General features: G+C 39.4%; 1 protein-coding gene across 1 annotated transcript in view; it reads right to left on the minus strand.

Moving 5' to 3' along the window:
* Window positions 1-2,409: 2,409 nt before the first annotated feature.
* LOC122790051 (exocyst complex component 1-like) overlaps window positions 2,410-17,380 on the minus strand; it is a gene marked incomplete in the record, with an annotated part of 2,315,969 nt that continues 2,300,998 nt past the window's right edge. The window contains 1 exon segment of the mRNA XM_044057618.1: window positions 2,410-2,864. Coding sequence (XP_043913553.1) covers window positions 2,706-2,864 — 159 coding nt within the window.

Genomic DNA, 17,380 nt, shown 5'->3' on the forward strand with positions numbered 1-17,380 from the left:
CTGTGCCTGATGTATAAAGCCATGTCCAAACCAGAATTAATAGACATGCTCCACCTCTGGAAATCCAAATACCTTAGAGCTACACGCTCCAGGGACTTAAACCTCAGCACAGAAATAAATAGGACATGGTGAAGGGACAGATTCATATCCCAGAGGCTCCCCTCACTCTGGAACAAAATCCCAATCCATGTTAGGCAGAGCCCCTCAATGACCCTCTTCAAGAGAAATCTTGACGAGTGGATGGGAGATCATAGGTTTACCCCTGGGATCTCTTCTGTGTCCCTACTAGACCGAGGCACAGTAAACTAACCTTAAAAGGGCTATCTTCTGTGATCTACTATACAGAGGCACAGTCAACTAATCTAAAAGGTTGGCAAAAGCCAAACACACTTTGGCTAGGCTTACAAATGCCCTAGGGCAGCCTAGTATCAACCTATGAACCTATAAAAATCAGTATCAACCTATGAACCTATAAAAATTAGAACTAGACACAAAGTACCATTTTCTTGAAAAAGCAACACTTAACTGGCACTCTTCAACATTCCATATGACCTTTGTCTAACCTTTGGAACAGCAACTCTTCAACATTCCATATGACCTTTGTCTCACCTTTGGAACAGCAACACTTAACTTGTACTCTTCAACATTCCATATGACCTTTGTCTAACCTTTGGAACAGCAACTCTTCAACATTCCATATGACCTTTTTCTAACCTTTGGAACAGCAACACTTAACTGGCACTCTTCAACATTCCATATGACTTTTGTCTAACCTTTGGAACAGCAACTGTTCAACATTCCATATGACCTTTGTCTAACCTTTGGAACAGCAACTCTTCAACATTCCATATGACCTTTGTCTAACCTTTGGAACAGCAACACTTAACTGGCACTCTTCAACATTCCATATGACCTTTGTCTAACCTTTGGAACAGCAACTCTTCAACATTCCATATGACCTTTGTCTAACCTTTGGAACAGCAACACTTAACTGGCACTCTTCAACATTCCATATGACCTTTGTCTAACCTTTGGAACAGCAACTCTTCAACATTCCATATGACCTTTGTCTAACCTTTGGAACAGCAACACTTAACTGGCACTCTTCAACATTCCATATGACCTTTGTCTAACCTTTGGAACAGCAACTCTTCAACATTCCATATGACCTTTGTCTAACCTTTTCTGACATCAGCAGTGACACCATTATAGATCATAACTGAATTAGCAGTCACGTCATGTGAATCAAGGAAATCCATACTCAAATCTACATGTGATGGCAGTCAGCCAATAAACTGTAATATTACTGAAAAATCATTTCTAGCAATGCTGAGACTGTGCAAGTCATGTTAACAAAAACAAAAGAAAATGCACTTAGACTGATCAAAACTCATGACGTTAAAGACAAATATTTTGAATTGAATCTTAAGTTGGGTTCACTTAGGTTTATTGATGTTTTGTGACAGAGATCATGGCAGCAGTGCAAAGCTTGTAGGAAAACAAAGTGCAACGGAGTAACCATCTCAATCCCTCTCCCAAGTATAAAATCCCTTAGATATCTCACTATAAATTAAACGGAGTAACCATCTCAATCCCTCTCCCAAGTATAAACATCCCTTAGATATCTCACTACAAATTAAATGGAGTAATCATCTCAATCCCTCTCCCAAGTATAAACATCCCTTAGATATCTCACTATAAATTATTCCCTCCCCCTAGCTATCGCACTACAGATTATCTTTTCACCAATGCCCACTGACAGTACCATCCTCTTCCCTGGACATGCAGTAATTATGCCAACTGCTTTATGTTTGTACAAGTATGTCCCCTTAAGCAGTTCCAAAGGTTAGACAAAGGTCATATGGAATGTTGAAGAGTGCCAGTTAAGTGTTGCTGTTCCAAAGGTTAGACAAAGGTCATATGGAATGTTGAAGAGTTGCTGTTCCAAAGGTTAGACAAAGGTCATATGGAATGTTGAAGAGTTGGCTGATGGATCTCAGACCCTCCCCCACCAGAATGCTAGTAATTTTCCAGGCCAGCTACCTCCTTCTCTTTCTATGCTGCCTGAAAAATGAGTGCTCACCTTCTCAGGTTGTAAAAGCAGTGGTGTCTGTGTATGTATGGTATGTCAATGAATGATACATATAGACTAGCTCAACAAAACCAGAAGTCATTGATCCTGTCACTTTATGCATCTAATTTGAGACGTTCCTCAGGAATGTGAATCAGGCTGTTTCAATTTTCCTCTTTAAAAACTGCTCAGGCCGACACAATATGTATATGTACATCATATGCCATAAAGTAGTGCATCTTTAAGTTAAAAAAATATATATTAATCCAGAGCAAAAATAGAAATTGCTAAATTGAGATCGTAACTGTAATGGCATCAGGACGAATTATGCACAACCATTGCTTACAAGTTATTTATTCATACAAAAAGCTCAGGAGAAATTCCAGACAAGTCAAGAATGAAGAAAAATATCCATTCAGGTGAAACGCAGAGCAGTCTGAGTCTTAGCAAGGGCTTGCACACAAAACTCAACAAATATCAAGGGCATATCCACACACGATACCGAAAAGCAAACTGTAGCACATATTACAGTTATTACTGACACAAACAAGCCCAGCAAAGTTATTCAGATTCTGCAAGTATTGTTTTTTTAATGGATGGCTTGACTGTAAAGAGTGACTATTAAAACACCTTGTTATTGAATGCTAGACTGGGGAATGATTGAGAAATATTGCAAGAGGTCATCAACAGTAAAATCCAGTGTGATCCCTGATCCAGAGTAACAGCGAGACATAAGGCTGTCAAAGTCCTTGTACTGCTGTAAAAACTCCTGCTCCATTGCACGCCACACCACCTGTCAAGAAAAATACAAACAAACAAAACAATATTAGCAACTATATATGATAGTTATTTTGAATGATGGCAGTATTAGGTGTCTTTTTAAATCTGGCAGACTTGATCTGATCACCCATTCATAGTATTACTAACTGCAACATCTGGCCTCACTCTCAGACAAAATGGCACAGAATTCAAATACCAGATTCTGTTTTCAGTAACCGCAGTGTCATGGCCATCAGGACATGACAATGACCATGATGTCATGGCCATCAGGACATGACAATGACAATGATGTGATGGTCATCAGGACATGACTATGACCATGATCTCATGGCCATCAGGACATGACAATGACCATGATGTCATGGCCATCAGGACATGACTAATCCACTGTATCAAGATTTGCATTCAGTCTGTCATTTATCTTTATTGTTTGTACCCTGCTGTTTCATTTTCATATATTTTTACAACAGCAGTGGTTGTGCTTTCCGGGTAACTTTTCACAGCAATGTTTGATAGTAACTGAATACTGCCATGCTAACACTGGTCACTCATGTCGCTGTACATTAAGGGTGACATCTCACATACAGTTAGCATCCAGTCTCACAGGCTGCACAGTTCATATAGATGTAAATACTTACCTATAAATACACAACGTGACTGATAGAGACTAATGGGGCACCTAGATGGTTTAATTGTTGCAGGTAGTTCCCATGAAGTGGCCTCTTCTCTTTGTCTGCCTTTCCTATTTTTGCTAAATAAGTCTTTGATTAATGATTGTTTTCATTGCTTCAGTCATTGTTAATACATTTTTGTGGGCTTTCCACTACTTCCATTTCTTTTCACTGAATCAGTACCCCTTCGATGAGATAGTAATTCCTACAGTCAGCCATACGTGTTGTCCTGTCAACCAGCCACCCACATTACTTTCTCCACCATCTACCTGTGCTCCCCTTCAGAGTATGGTGAGTTTATATAATGTTCTCTTCACTTGTGTACTTTTCAATACTTAATGTTTCTGTGCATTCAGCTCCTGGGTCCGTCTTACAATGCTAGTCATCCTCCTCTTCATTCTCTCTCTTCCTCAATGCTATGGTCTCTCAAATGGAATAACAGTTCAGTGACCTGTGAGGTGGAAATGCATCTCATGGTGGGAAGACTATATACTGTATAACTATATACTGTTCATATACATAAATGTATCCCATGGTTGGGGAGACCACTGAGCTGTTTACTGTTAGTATCTGTAAATGTATCCCATTTTGGATAGACCACTGTACTATTTACTGTTAGTATACATAAATGTATCCCATGGTTGGGGAGACCACTGAGCTGTTTACTGTTAGTATATGTAAATGTATCCCATTTTGGATAGACCACTGTGCTATTTACTGTTCGTATACATAAATGTATCCCATGGTTGGGGAGACCACTGAGCTGTTTACTGTTAGTATATGTAAATGTATCCCATTTTTTACTGTTAGTATACATAAATGTATCCCATGGTTGTGGAGACCACTGTGCTATTTACTGTTCACATATGTAACTGTATCCCATGGTTGGGGAGACCACTGTGCTATTTGCTGTTAATATACATAAATGTATCCCAAAGTTGGGGATACCACTGTGCTATTTACTGCTCGTATACGTATATGTATCCTATGGTTGGGGAGACCACTTTGCAATTTACTGATAGCATACGTAAAGGTATCCCATGGTTGGGGAGACCACTGTGCTATTTACTGTTAGAACATATAAATTTATCCTATGGTTGTGGAGACCACTGTGCTATTTACTGTTAATATATGTAAATGTATTCCATGGTTCTGGAAACCACTGTGCTATTTACTGTTAGTATACATAAATGTATCCCAAAGTTGGGGATACCACTGTGCTATTTACTGCTTGTATATGTATCCCATGGTGGGGAGACCACTGTGCAATTTACAGATAGTATACGTAAAGGTATCCCATGGTTAGGAAGACCACTGTGCTATTTACTGCTCGTATACATAAATGTATCCCATGGTTGGGGAGACCATTGTGCTGTTTACTGTTCCTATACATAACTGTATCCCATGGTTGGGGAGACCACTGTGCTATTTACTACTAGTATACATAAAGGTATCTCATGTCTGGGGAGAAAACTGTGCTATTTACTGTTAATATACATAAATGTATCCTGTAGTTGGGGAGACCACTGTGCTATTTACTGCTCGTATACATAAATGTATCCCATGTTTGGACAGACCACTGTGCTATTTACTGTTTGTATACGTAAATGTATCCCATGGTTGGAGAGACCACTGTGCTATTTACTGTTAGTATACATATATGCATCCCATGGTTGGGGAGAAAACTGTGATTTTTACTGCTAGTATGCATACATGTAATCCATAGTTGGGGAGACCACTGTATTACATTTATCATAAGATCATAGGAGATTAACAGGCTATCGACCCAGAGGTCATTTTAAGCATAGCCATTTCCACCTAATGTAATACCATAGAGGTACTAGTTAATGCATTTAATGATGACTGCCCATGTCCAGGAGGGTTGTGGGTGCTATCCTTGGTAAGAATTTATGGTGCCCCATCCACTCATCAAGACTTCTCTTGAACAGTGTCATAGAAGTGCTCTGTTTCACATGAATTGGTACCCTGTTCCAAAGATGTGGCAGTCACTGGGAGATAAATCATTCCCTCCAGCATGTCCTATTTAAGTCACAGGCCATATTTAAGTACCTGGAATGGGTAGCCCTTGACCCATTTGATTTATGGATATGCATTAAGTTCATTAGGTTTAGGTATGGGGTTGCTTTGTAGGCTAGGCATAAATGTACCCTAAGAAGTCTATACGATATGGATTATAGTGACAGGGAGTTTTGCGGGTCCATGTAAGGCTCATGCTGGAGGCCCTTTATCTTTGTTAGAAACCTTTGAGGTCTCTCTAATTGCTGTAGGTACTTAGTACACTACATACTGAATGGGGCATTATACTCAATTATGGGCAGGATAAGTGCAGATTATAGGGGGTTATAACCTCTTTTGCTCTACGGCGATGCCTTTACTAATCATGTCAGCTACGTGGAAAGCTTTCCTTACAATGGTAGACACGTGGTGATCGAAGAGAAGGTCACAGTCAACCTGTGATCCCAGGTCCCTTACCACTTCATGGGTACTTAGTGTATTGTTATTGTTTGACAGTGTGAAGGGACATTGTTTGTGCCAAAGGGAATGATGGCGCATTTCTCTGCATTCAGTTTCTGACTGTGACTAATAGACCAGTTGCTGGTCTGTGTGAGACCATCCTGGATTATACTGACATAATTTAGGAATTCAATAATTGCATGTAGTTTGCAGTCGTCTGCAAAATTGGTCAGCCACAACCCTTTAGTTTTGACCTGGACTTCTGAGAAGTATATACCAAACAGTAGGGGCCAAGCACTGACCCCTGTGGCACCCTGCTAGTAACAGGTCTGCTGGTTGATGTGGAGTCACCCACTTTGATAGTGTGTGACTGGTTTGTGAGCCAGTTGGCAACCCATCTTGCAACGTAGGGGTTTACATTCAGTTTGCTAATCTTATTGGTAATGCCTGAATGTGGGATTGTGTTGAAAGCCTTTGCCAAGTTGAGATATGATGTGTGCAAAGATTTGCCCTCATCAATGGCCTTCGTCACACTGTCAAAGAAATCCACCAGATTTAACAGGCAGGATCTGACTTTCATGAAGCTGAATTGGGTAGGATCCAGGGTTTGGAGTTCACCTATGTCTTTATTTATGAGGTCCACATTGATATGTTCCATAGCCTTACAGGTGAGGCTGTTCAGGTTTGTGGGTGTTGTAATTCCCCATGCCTGTTGCTAGGCCACCTTTGTGGAGGAGGATAACTGTAGCTGTTCTCCAATCCACAGGAACAAAGCCTGTGGTTAGGTTATGATTGAAAATGGAACTTTGTGGTGATGCTAGTTCATGTTTTAACCTGTTTGGAAGACAGCCTGGGCTGTCGTTTGGTCCCATAGAGGCCGTGGTCTTTGCCTTGGATAGAGCTTTGAGGACATACTCTTCAGATATGTAAGGTGGGGGGAAGTTTGGAGGAGGGTTTGTTGTAAGTTAGCAATGGATAAGGGATTGAAATGTTTGCCAAACCTATCTGCTAGCAGTTCGCTATCTCTTTTGGGGGTCAGTGTGTGTGTGTGTGTGTGTGTGTGTGTGTGTGTGTGTGTGTGTGTGTGTGTGTGTATTAACAATAAATAACACAGTGCTGTCCACAACCATGGGTTACATTGGGCATGATTATTGAATCTCCTAGTGACATTGACACTCTCCAGGAAGTTCTTACTCAAACCAATGATTGGTGCCAAAGTCATGGACTCAAGTTGAATTCTAAAAGGTGCTTCATCATCCCCTTCAGCAAGGGAGACATCCCTGCAAAGTGCTACATTAACAACAGCACCTTATTTTCCAAATCTTTGGTAAGGGATCTGGGCACACAGGTTGATAGCAGCCTCTCCTTTGACCACCATGTTTCCTCAGGGGTAATGAAAGCCTTCTACCCTGCTCATCTCATCAATATGGGCATTGTCTTCAGAAAAAAAGGTTCTAACCCCCTATACTCCTCCCTTATTAGACCAGTTATAGAGTACAATGCACCCTTTGGTATGTACCTTACCAGGCTCCTCCAACAATTGGAGAGACCTCACAGGTACCTTACAAAGAAAATCCAAAGTGTGAAACACCTGTCCTATGGTGACAGACTAAAATCACTGTCACTATACTCTGTGTCATACAGACTGCTCAGGGGTGATCTCTGCCTAGCCTACAGGGCAACCATGGATCCTGCCCTGATGGAAATGCTACACATTAGTAACAGAAATGGTACTCTCTGCACTCACTCAAGCGACCTCAACATGAGAAGTAGCATTAATAGAACCTGCTGCAGAGACAGGTTCATCTACCAGAGGCTCCCTCTACTCTGGAATAAGCTTTCAGTCCTAGTAAAATAAAACCCTTCATTGACTCTTTTCAAGTGTAATCTGGATTATTGGATGGGGAACCACAAATTCATCCCTGAGGTTTCACCTGCATCTCCTTTGGACAGTGGCAACAGTTGTTGAGTCAGGTCTACTAATAGCACCATTAAAAGAGGGGAGAAACGTGGCTAGTCTTGTAAAGGCCTCAGGGCCATTAGTCTAGTAACCTCCTATGATCCTATGATTTACTGTTAGTATGCATAAATACATCCCATGGATGGGGAACCCACTGTGCTATTTACTGTTAGTGTATATACATGTATCCTATGGTTAGGAAACCATTTTGTTATTTATTGATAGTGTTCTACATTCTTGGTTATTTTCTTTGAGTTTTTTGAATTATTAAAAAATGTTGTTACTCTTAACTTTTGATGATAGATTAATCTCACTGATTTAGAAAATGTGATGGGTTTTATAAACATCCTCTTGACTTTTGCTTAGTCTGTATTTGTTTCTTTGAGTTTGGGCAATTTTTTAATAATGAATAGTGTCCTTTTATTCTAGTATATAATTTTTTTTTCATTTTGTGGCACAAACTTTAGATTTCCATGTATATCTGACAATCTAGAAGTAGTTTGAAGGCAGAAATAATTGTTAGACTATAATTTTGATCACTGATACGATTTCAATGGGCATGTTGGTGAAGGGAACAGAGGGGGTGAGGAGGTGATGGGCAGGTGTGGTATTAAGGAGAGGAATGCAGAAGGTCAGATGGTAGTGGATTTTGCGAAAAGGATGGACATAGCTGTAGTGAATACGTATTTTAAGAAGAGGGAGGAGCACAGAATGACGTACAAGAGTGGAGGAAGATGCACACAGGTGGACTATATCCTATGCAGCAGGGCCAGTCTGAAGGAGATTGGAGACTGTAAAGTGGTGGCAGAGGCAAGTGTAGTTAGGCAGCATAGAATGGTGGTCTGTAGGATGACGTTGGTGATCAAGAAGAGGAGGACAAGTGAGAGAGCAGTGCCAATGATTAAATGGTGAAAGTTGAAAAAGGGTGATTGTGAGGTGGAGTTCAGGGAAGAGTTAAAACAGGCACTGGGGGGGCAGTGAAGAGTTACCGAATAGCTGGGTAACTACAGCAGAGCTAGTAAGGGAGATGGCTAGAAAGGTGCTTGGTGTGACATCTGGACAGAGGAAGGAGGACAAGGAGACCTGGTGGTGGAATGAGGAAGTACAGGAGAGTATACAGAGGAAGAGACTGGTGAAGAAGAAGTGGGATTGTCAGAGAGATGAAGAAAGTAGACAGGAGTATAAGGAGATGAGGAGCATGGCAAAGAGAGAGGTGGGGAAGGCTAAGGATAAGGCACATGGAGAGTTGTATGAGAGATTGGACAGTAAAGAGGGAGAAAAGGACCTGTACCGATTGGCTAGACAGAGGGATAGAGCTGGGAAAGATGTGCAGCAGGTAAGGGTGATAAAGGATAGTGAGGGAAATGTACTCACAAGTGAGGAGAGTGTGTTGAGTAGATGGAAAGAGTACTTTGAGGAGCTGATGAATGAAGAGAATGAAAGAGAGAGAGAGAGAGAGAAGGTTGGATGATGTGTGGATGGTGAATCAGGAAGTGCAATGGATTAGCAAGGAAGAAGTAAAGACAGCTATGAAGAGAATGAAGAATGGAAAGGCTGTTGGTCCAGATGACATACCTGTGGAAACATGGAGGTATACAGGTGAAATGGCTGTGGAGTTTTTAACAAGATTGTTTAATGAAATCTTGAAAAGTCAGAGGATGCCTGAGGAGTGGAGAAAAAGTGTTTTGGTACCTATTTTTAAGAATAAGGGTGATGTGCAGAGTTGTAGACTCCCTATGCTGTGGAACAAAATCCCGGTTCATGTGAGGCAGAGCACCTCGCTGGCCTTGTTCAAGAGAAATCTTGACCAATGGATGGGAGATTGCAGGTATACCCCAGGGATAACCTCAGTGTCACTGCTTGACAGAGGCACAGCAAAATAATGGGCATAGTATCCTTCAAACTAAAGGGGTGGCGAAAGCCACAAAACTCTGGGTTAGGCTTATAAATGCCCTAGGGCAGATAGCCTAGTATGAACCTATGAACCTATGAACCTATGTAGTAACTACATATGAATAAAACTGATCAGTCACAGCTTGAGGTTATGGGAAAGAGTAGTGGAAGCTAGTTTAAGAAGGGAGGTGATGATTAGCAATATGGTTTAATGCCGGGAAAGAGCACTACAGATGCAATGTTTGCTCTGAGAGTGTTGATGGAGAAATATAGAGAATGTCAGAAGGAGTTCATTGTGTCTTTGTGGACTTGGAGAAAGCATATCATAGGGTGCCTAGAGAGGAGTTGTGGTATTGTATGAGGAAGTCAGGAGTGGCAGAGAAGTATGTAAAAGTGTTACAGGATATGTACGAGGGTAGTGTGACAGTGGTGAAGTCTGCAGTGGGAATGGGAGATCCATTTAAGGTGGAGGTTGGGTTACATCAAGGATCAGCTCTGAGCCCTTTCTTATTTGCAATGGTGATGGACAGGTTGACAGATGAGATCAGACAGGAGTCCCCATGGACTATGAATTTTGCAGATGACATTGTGATCTGTAGTGAGAGTAGGGACCAGGTTGAGGAGATCCTGGAGAGGTGGAAATATGCTCTAAAGAGGAGAGGAATGAAGGTCAGCAGGACTAAGACAGAATATGTGTGTGTGAATGAAAGGGAGGATAGAGGAATGGTGAGGATGCAGGGAGTAGAGTTGGCGAAGGTGGATGAGTTTAAGTACTTGGGATCAACAGTTCAGAGTAATGGTGAGTGTGGAAGAGAGGTGAAGAAGAGAGTACAAGCAGGGTGGAATGGGTGGAGAAGAGTGTCAGGAGTGATTTGTGACAAACGGGTACCAGTAAGAGTGAACGAGTAGGTCTACAAGAAGGTAGTGAGACCAGCTATGTTGTATGGGTTGGAAACGGTAGCATTGTCGAAAAAGGAGGAGTCAGAGCTGGACGTGGCAGAGTTAAAGATGTTAAGATTTGCACTGGGTGTGACAAGGATGGAGAGGATTAGGAATCAGTATATTAGAGGGTCAGCTCAAGTTGGACAGTTTGGAGACAAAGTCAGAGAGGCGAGATTGCGTTGGTTTGGACATGTGCTGAGGAGGGATGCTGAGTATATTGGGAAAAGGATGCTAAGGATGAAGCTGCCAGGTTACAGGAAAAGAGGAAGGTCTAAGACAAGGTTTATGGATGTGGTAAGAGAGGACATGCAGGTGGTTGGTGTGACAGAGCAAGATGCAGAGGACAGGAAGAAATGGAAACAGATGATCCACTGTGGCGACCCCTAACGGGAACAGCGAAAGAGAGAAGAAGATAGTTTTGATCACTAATAAAAGAAGGCGAATCTGTCATTTACAACGGAGGATATCTAACTGGAGAATCTCTAACATGAGTTTATTTTTGATTGGGCTGATCCCCATTTTTAGTATGAGAAGAGCATAGTGGGTCTCAGTGCTGATTAAGGCGATGATGGCTTTTGTAGAGTGTAAGAATTGGAAGGAGGTATGAAACTGGGATGAACTAGAATGAACTGGAATGAAAGTCTTTATCTTCTAATTACCCAGAACTATGAGAAAAAGGGTTTGCCTCTCCTTTACATGCCATTTCTTGGTTTATTATATAGCAGCTGCGTGCACTGCAGGCCAGCAATATCTAAATCAAATCTCCAGTAACAGTGCTGATAAACAGAAACAGACTCAACTATAATGTCCGTAGTTTCTGCACTCATTATACTGTTTGTAAATTCTGTACTCAGAATTATTCCTTCTACACTCACTGTCGAGTGTCTGTACCTAACTTCTGTGGACTGTACTGCTATGACTTTCTATGTATTAGTCTGAAGTAACTTACTGACTGCTGTGTCTGGAGTATCTATCCTAATAGTACAAAAAACCTGTAAATTTCCTACAAGTTCTACACACCTCTTTAACCTTGATTCCCAAGCCTCATACCATCTAAACAAGATCTGTATGTACTCAATGTACTGCACATTCTGTTAACATATTTCATTCTTAATAGTATTAATGACTGAAGGTTATTCATTTGTATCCTTTATTGAAACATTTGTTTCTACTGAAACTGCACGCAAAATGTAAAATATAAACTGAAGATATCGGCCTGCTTTAATGTGGCTGCATTTATAGTCTTATGCAAAGAGACAACTGTACGTATATCTAACAAACGCCATTTACATGAAACCTGATCTTACAATTCTTCCAGAGATACCTAAACAGGGATGTTTGTATTTACTTTAAAAATGAAATATAAAATGAAGACAGAGGCCCAACCTTACATTTTTAGGTCTATGCAAGGTTAATTTTACTAACTGTATTTATGTCATATTTCATAGACTAGTACTAGGCTAACTGCCCTTGTGGGCAATTTTAAGCCTAGCCAATAACCCCATGTGAGAATCAAACCCTGCACCTTGTGTATGTAAGGTAGAAACCTTAACCATTATAAGTCAACAATACACCCAAAAGTAGATGGCAAGCTATTCAAGAAGGCAGCAGGATATCCAAACACATAAAATGTAATCATTTATTGAACAAAACATAAGCGCTTTCACAGTGTTACAATCCGGTTCTTCAGACGTACATTCTAAAACAAACTGATATCTCTTAAATACTTTTACACACATACAACCAGCCAATGACTGGAATAAAACAATCATGCAATTAGTAAACATATAAATTCAATAACACTTCAAAAATAATAGTTAGGTAACAGTTAATTAAAACCTACTTAAATCCAGAAGGATTAAATAGAGAATTTTTAGGCATTAATGTATCTTTTTATATATACTATGTATTGAAAAGTGTTTTTATATATGCAATGTTAGATACATAGGTTTTAATTAACTGTTACCTAACTATTATTTTTGAAGTGTTATTGAATTTATATGTTTACTATTTGAATGATTGTTTTATTCCAGTCATTGGCTGGTTGTATTAAGAGATATCAGTTTGTTTTAGAATGTACGTCTGAAGAACCGGATTGTAACACCATGAAAACACTTATGTTTTGTTCAATAAATGATTACATTTTATGTGTTTGGATATCCTGCTGCCTTCCTGGATAGCTTACCATCGACCTTTGGGTGTACTGTTGACTTTTATTGGGCGATTTGGTATTCTTTCTGCTGTTGTTCTTGGGGCTCAATTTACCTTAACCATTATGGCAACCTCCCACCCTTGAGACTTTAGAACAATTGTCTCTGAAATCAGTGAACTGGGATTTGCTTTAAACATCTATTAATATAGTCTGCAAAGAATACCAGAATGATATTTAGCAGTAAAATAACAGCTATAAAATAATTTAGCTAAAATTAGCTAAAACCTGGCTTTCTAGCTAAAATCTGGCTCTGTTCTTGCTCAAATCTAGGATAAACTAAATATGAACAAGAACCTTTTTATTCCTTATACCTCTTTACTCTCCCTTCATCACTTACTTCCTTACCACTAATTCTCTTCCCTGACTTTCTCTATAAATATACCATGAACCTGCTTTTACCTCACCTCATATTGCAGTTCCTATTTGTATTAGACTAACTTACCTTTAATTTCTTTACAAACTTTCTAAAGTTTCTTTAAATATTAAATGATTGACATGTACCTTGTATCAATTTTTAACCAATATTTTTATATTATGTTTAATTTGTTATAATTATTTAAACTGGAAATGTTTTTATTTTATTTTTGAAGATTGTAAAGTTATTGTGCTTAAAATGTTTTGTAATAATTTGCAGCTTTTCTCCATAGGTGCCGGAACCATAGAGCGAGGGGTACGGAGCAAGCCCCCACTTTTACATGTGCAAGATTCACTAAACAACATAAGCAATTAAAACCAGTGTCTTCTTTAAGGACCCATGTGTGCATCGCACGCCAATGTGGAAGTCCACTCCACACTTAATGCGTGCGCGGAATTTAAACTAGCTGTTCCATTTTTAAGGAAAATGATGCTGCCGCTGCACCTTTTTGCTGAAATCACATTTGCTCCTGCTCTGGGTGTTTTCCAGGTAAGGAGATCTCTGACATCTCACATTTCTTATTGTTCCTGAACTAGCTGTTCCATTGAGCTTTTAAGAAGAATTTTCTACCGATTTGGAGATTGCCCAAACTAGTTATGCTGTGTAACTTTAGTGACCGTTTTGGAGAGGAGAGGTTTCAATTATGCTGTATAAGTTTAGTGACAGTTTCGGAGAGGAGAGTTTTCTTTTTGTGTGTGTGTGTGTGTGTGTGTGTGTGTGTGTGTGTGTAGTTAGGTAGACATTGTGATTAGTGTTACTCAGGCTGAAACCCTGTACCTTAGGTACATAGAACAAGAAGCTGAATTCTCTACCCACACCATGACTTGTGATTCAAGGAGTTGATTTTCACAGAATATTTGGCTCATACTTTGGATCTGTTACTCTTAAAATGTGTGGTTTTCTGGCAAATCAGTGAGAACTGAATTCACTAAATAATGATAGCCCTTTAAGTTATAGTCTTCCTATCTTTCAGAAAATATATGGTAACACAAAACATTTTATTTTAGCAACTCTCTAAGATTATACACACAATATTTAAATGTGTCCCTGATTTTGGGCCTTTGCCCCCCTCCAAATAAATTTTGTTTTCCAGATTTCTTGTGCTGTGAAGTTGAGAGATTTAGTTGAGTGTCAAGTGGATTTTACAAGGAGCTGAGAGCTTTAGGGGAAGAGAAGCTCAGTGGTGCTTATACTAAGTTGCTTGCATTGTTAGTAGCACAGCCAGTAGCATACATGCTTTTGATGCACAAGGCTGTGGGTTCTACTCCCACAGTATGCAGATGGATCACTGATACTATACTGTGTTGCACTTTAAAGGAAGTGGATGCTGCAGTCCTGCGAATGTCCTCCTGTGGAGGAGTTACCTAGTAACTATGAACCTATTATCAGTTTGCCATCCATTCCATGTTGCAATATTACTAGCTTACCAGTTTTTAATCTAACATATGCAATTTATTCTTCAATGGCAACAGGGGCTTTATTTGTAGATGAAAAAATAAAATATAAAGTTGTTTGCTAGCAGCAACCTCTTCATTAGTTACGGATTCCTTTAATGTGGAATTATTTACATGACTCACTTCTGCAGAGATTTTGCATATTTATTGATAATGGTGGATTGTAATAGTAAAAGTTTAAGTGGCCTTTTATGGTTGAACTTTTCTGAAATGGATAGCTTTGTCATTGTTGGTTCATACATTTTGTTTCATTGCTTACTAGAAGACTGTTCAAAACTACAAATTTAAAACACACTAACAAGAAGTGCCGTATTATACAAGGAATATAATTTAATACAATCAGGAAGGTGAATCAAAGAACGAATACATGTATGCATGGCCCTAAAAATGTGTGAGGAGCCTATGGTTTGAAAACAGCCCAGAGGTAAGGCTTAGTCCTCCACTGGCCAGATGCAAAATGAATGTGGGTTTTAATGCTGTTTCAATGAATGTGAGTCTCAAGGGCAGAGAAGTTTACTGCTCATGCTGAGTCTGTTTTCATTGCGAGACAGTATTGTGTGTTTAGCAAATGGCTCAGTGTTTGTCTGAAACTCAAGTTTCTATCATTATTTAAGTTTTACAGTCCTCATAAATTTGCTAGAAAATCACACATATGACGAACAGACTAAAAATATGACACAAAATCAGCAACAGTCAAGCATATGCTCTGATCTGTCCACCTCTTAGGGCAAGAATTGGGAGAAAGTGCAAAGGGCTCAAAATCATGGTCAAATTTTAAGTTTTACTCCTGTCAACAAAGCAATGGATGAAGATAAAAAAATAAATAAAAGGAAATACCAAAGGGCTTTGGCTGACTAAGTCTGAGATGACTGCAAGCTAGAAGCAGTTACTGAATACCCAAATTACTTAGCTATCATGCAGGAAGGTTTGTCCCAAACAATAACTGGTGCCAGAATCATGAATTTAAACTAAACTCCAAAAAATACATTATTGTATCCCTTGGGAAGTAATTTACTCCAGGGAGGTAATTTACTCCAGGGAGGTGCCAAACTGACAATGCCTCCCTAGAACTGACCCATTTGTTTAGCATTTGGGAACTTGTGTGTACAGTGACCTATCTTGTAACCAACTTGTGCCCAGAGTCATAAGAGCATCTTTCTACTGAACAGCTTATAAGCAAATTGATTGTGTCTAGATCTAGAAATGTTCTATCCCCCTTTACAAAGCCCTCATTAGGTCAATCATTTTATATAATGCCCACTTTGGCATGTATCTGTCCAGACCCATGCAACAATTGGAATACCCACAGAGATACCTTACTAAAAGGATACAAGTCCTAAACAATAGGTCTTGCATGAAGTACCTCAAAGATTTATCACTATACTCAGTATCCTACAGAGTGCTTAGAGGTGACATGTCTGGCATACAAGGCATCCTTTGACCTAATACAGATGGACTTAATGAATGTCAGCAAGTCAAATGGCATCAGAAATACTCAGTCCAGATATCTAAACTGAATGCTGTGGAGAGATTGATATATACCACAGAGGCTACTACTGTTCCAGAACAGAGTATCCATTCAAGTAAAGCAAAGCTCATCCCTGTTCATATTCAAATGCAACTTGCGTCTAAGGATGGGCAATAGAAAATGTACTCCAGGATTGCACCTCGTGCCACTAATGGATAGAGGCAGTTCCTAAATACTGCATCCATTACATGGGTCCCCTAAAATTATCTATTGTATGATCACAGTTATTCTCATTAGGGCTAATATATAATTATCAGCCATGGGGTAGGTAAGATCAATCTGGAAATGTTAATTCAAGCACCAGAAGGGAACTGGCTAAGCTTAAAATGTCCTCCAAAAACCTATGTTGTGGTAGTAAATAGTTTTTAAAAGTTGCCCATTTTAGATCACTGAGGGCCCCTTTCACCCTCTACACCCCAGCCTTCAACAGCTTCCAGCACCTATACGTTTCTCTCCGGGCCTCTGCTGAAAATGTACTTGTGCTCAGTCAGACTTTCCTGGTAATTGAATGTCAAATACATAAATAAATAAATACATTTCTCTTTATCTGGTAAATAAACCTGCAGTTTAAATTTTGACCACTAGGTGTCACTTGAGCATTCATAGTCTGTTATTTACCTGAAAATCTTTAGGACTGAACTTTTTTCATGATTTAAATATAACTGGGAAATTCTTTAGCATGCCTAGTATTAAATGTTTTATTTAACAAATCCATATAAACTATTTTTACACCTGTATTAATACTGAAGCATAATTACCATATATGTATTAACTTGAATCTGTATTTTTTCAGTTAGATTTATTAAAGTGTTAACTAATAATTCTGCACATTTACCATTTTGATCTTTGCGTGCTGTGATAGATGTCTGCATCTTAAATCTGTGTCTCAAATATTCTATAAATATCTATGTGCTATAATTGTAAAATTATATTTACTAAAAACTGTGCTTTCTGCATTGCAGTTCTATAACTTTGCACA

This window comes from Protopterus annectens, chromosome 15.part0, assembly GCF_019279795.1.
Source record: "Protopterus annectens isolate FY-2018-M chromosome 15.part0, PAN1.0, whole genome shotgun sequence".
Lineage (NCBI taxonomy): Eukaryota > Metazoa > Chordata > Ceratodontiformes > Protopteridae > Protopterus > Protopterus annectens.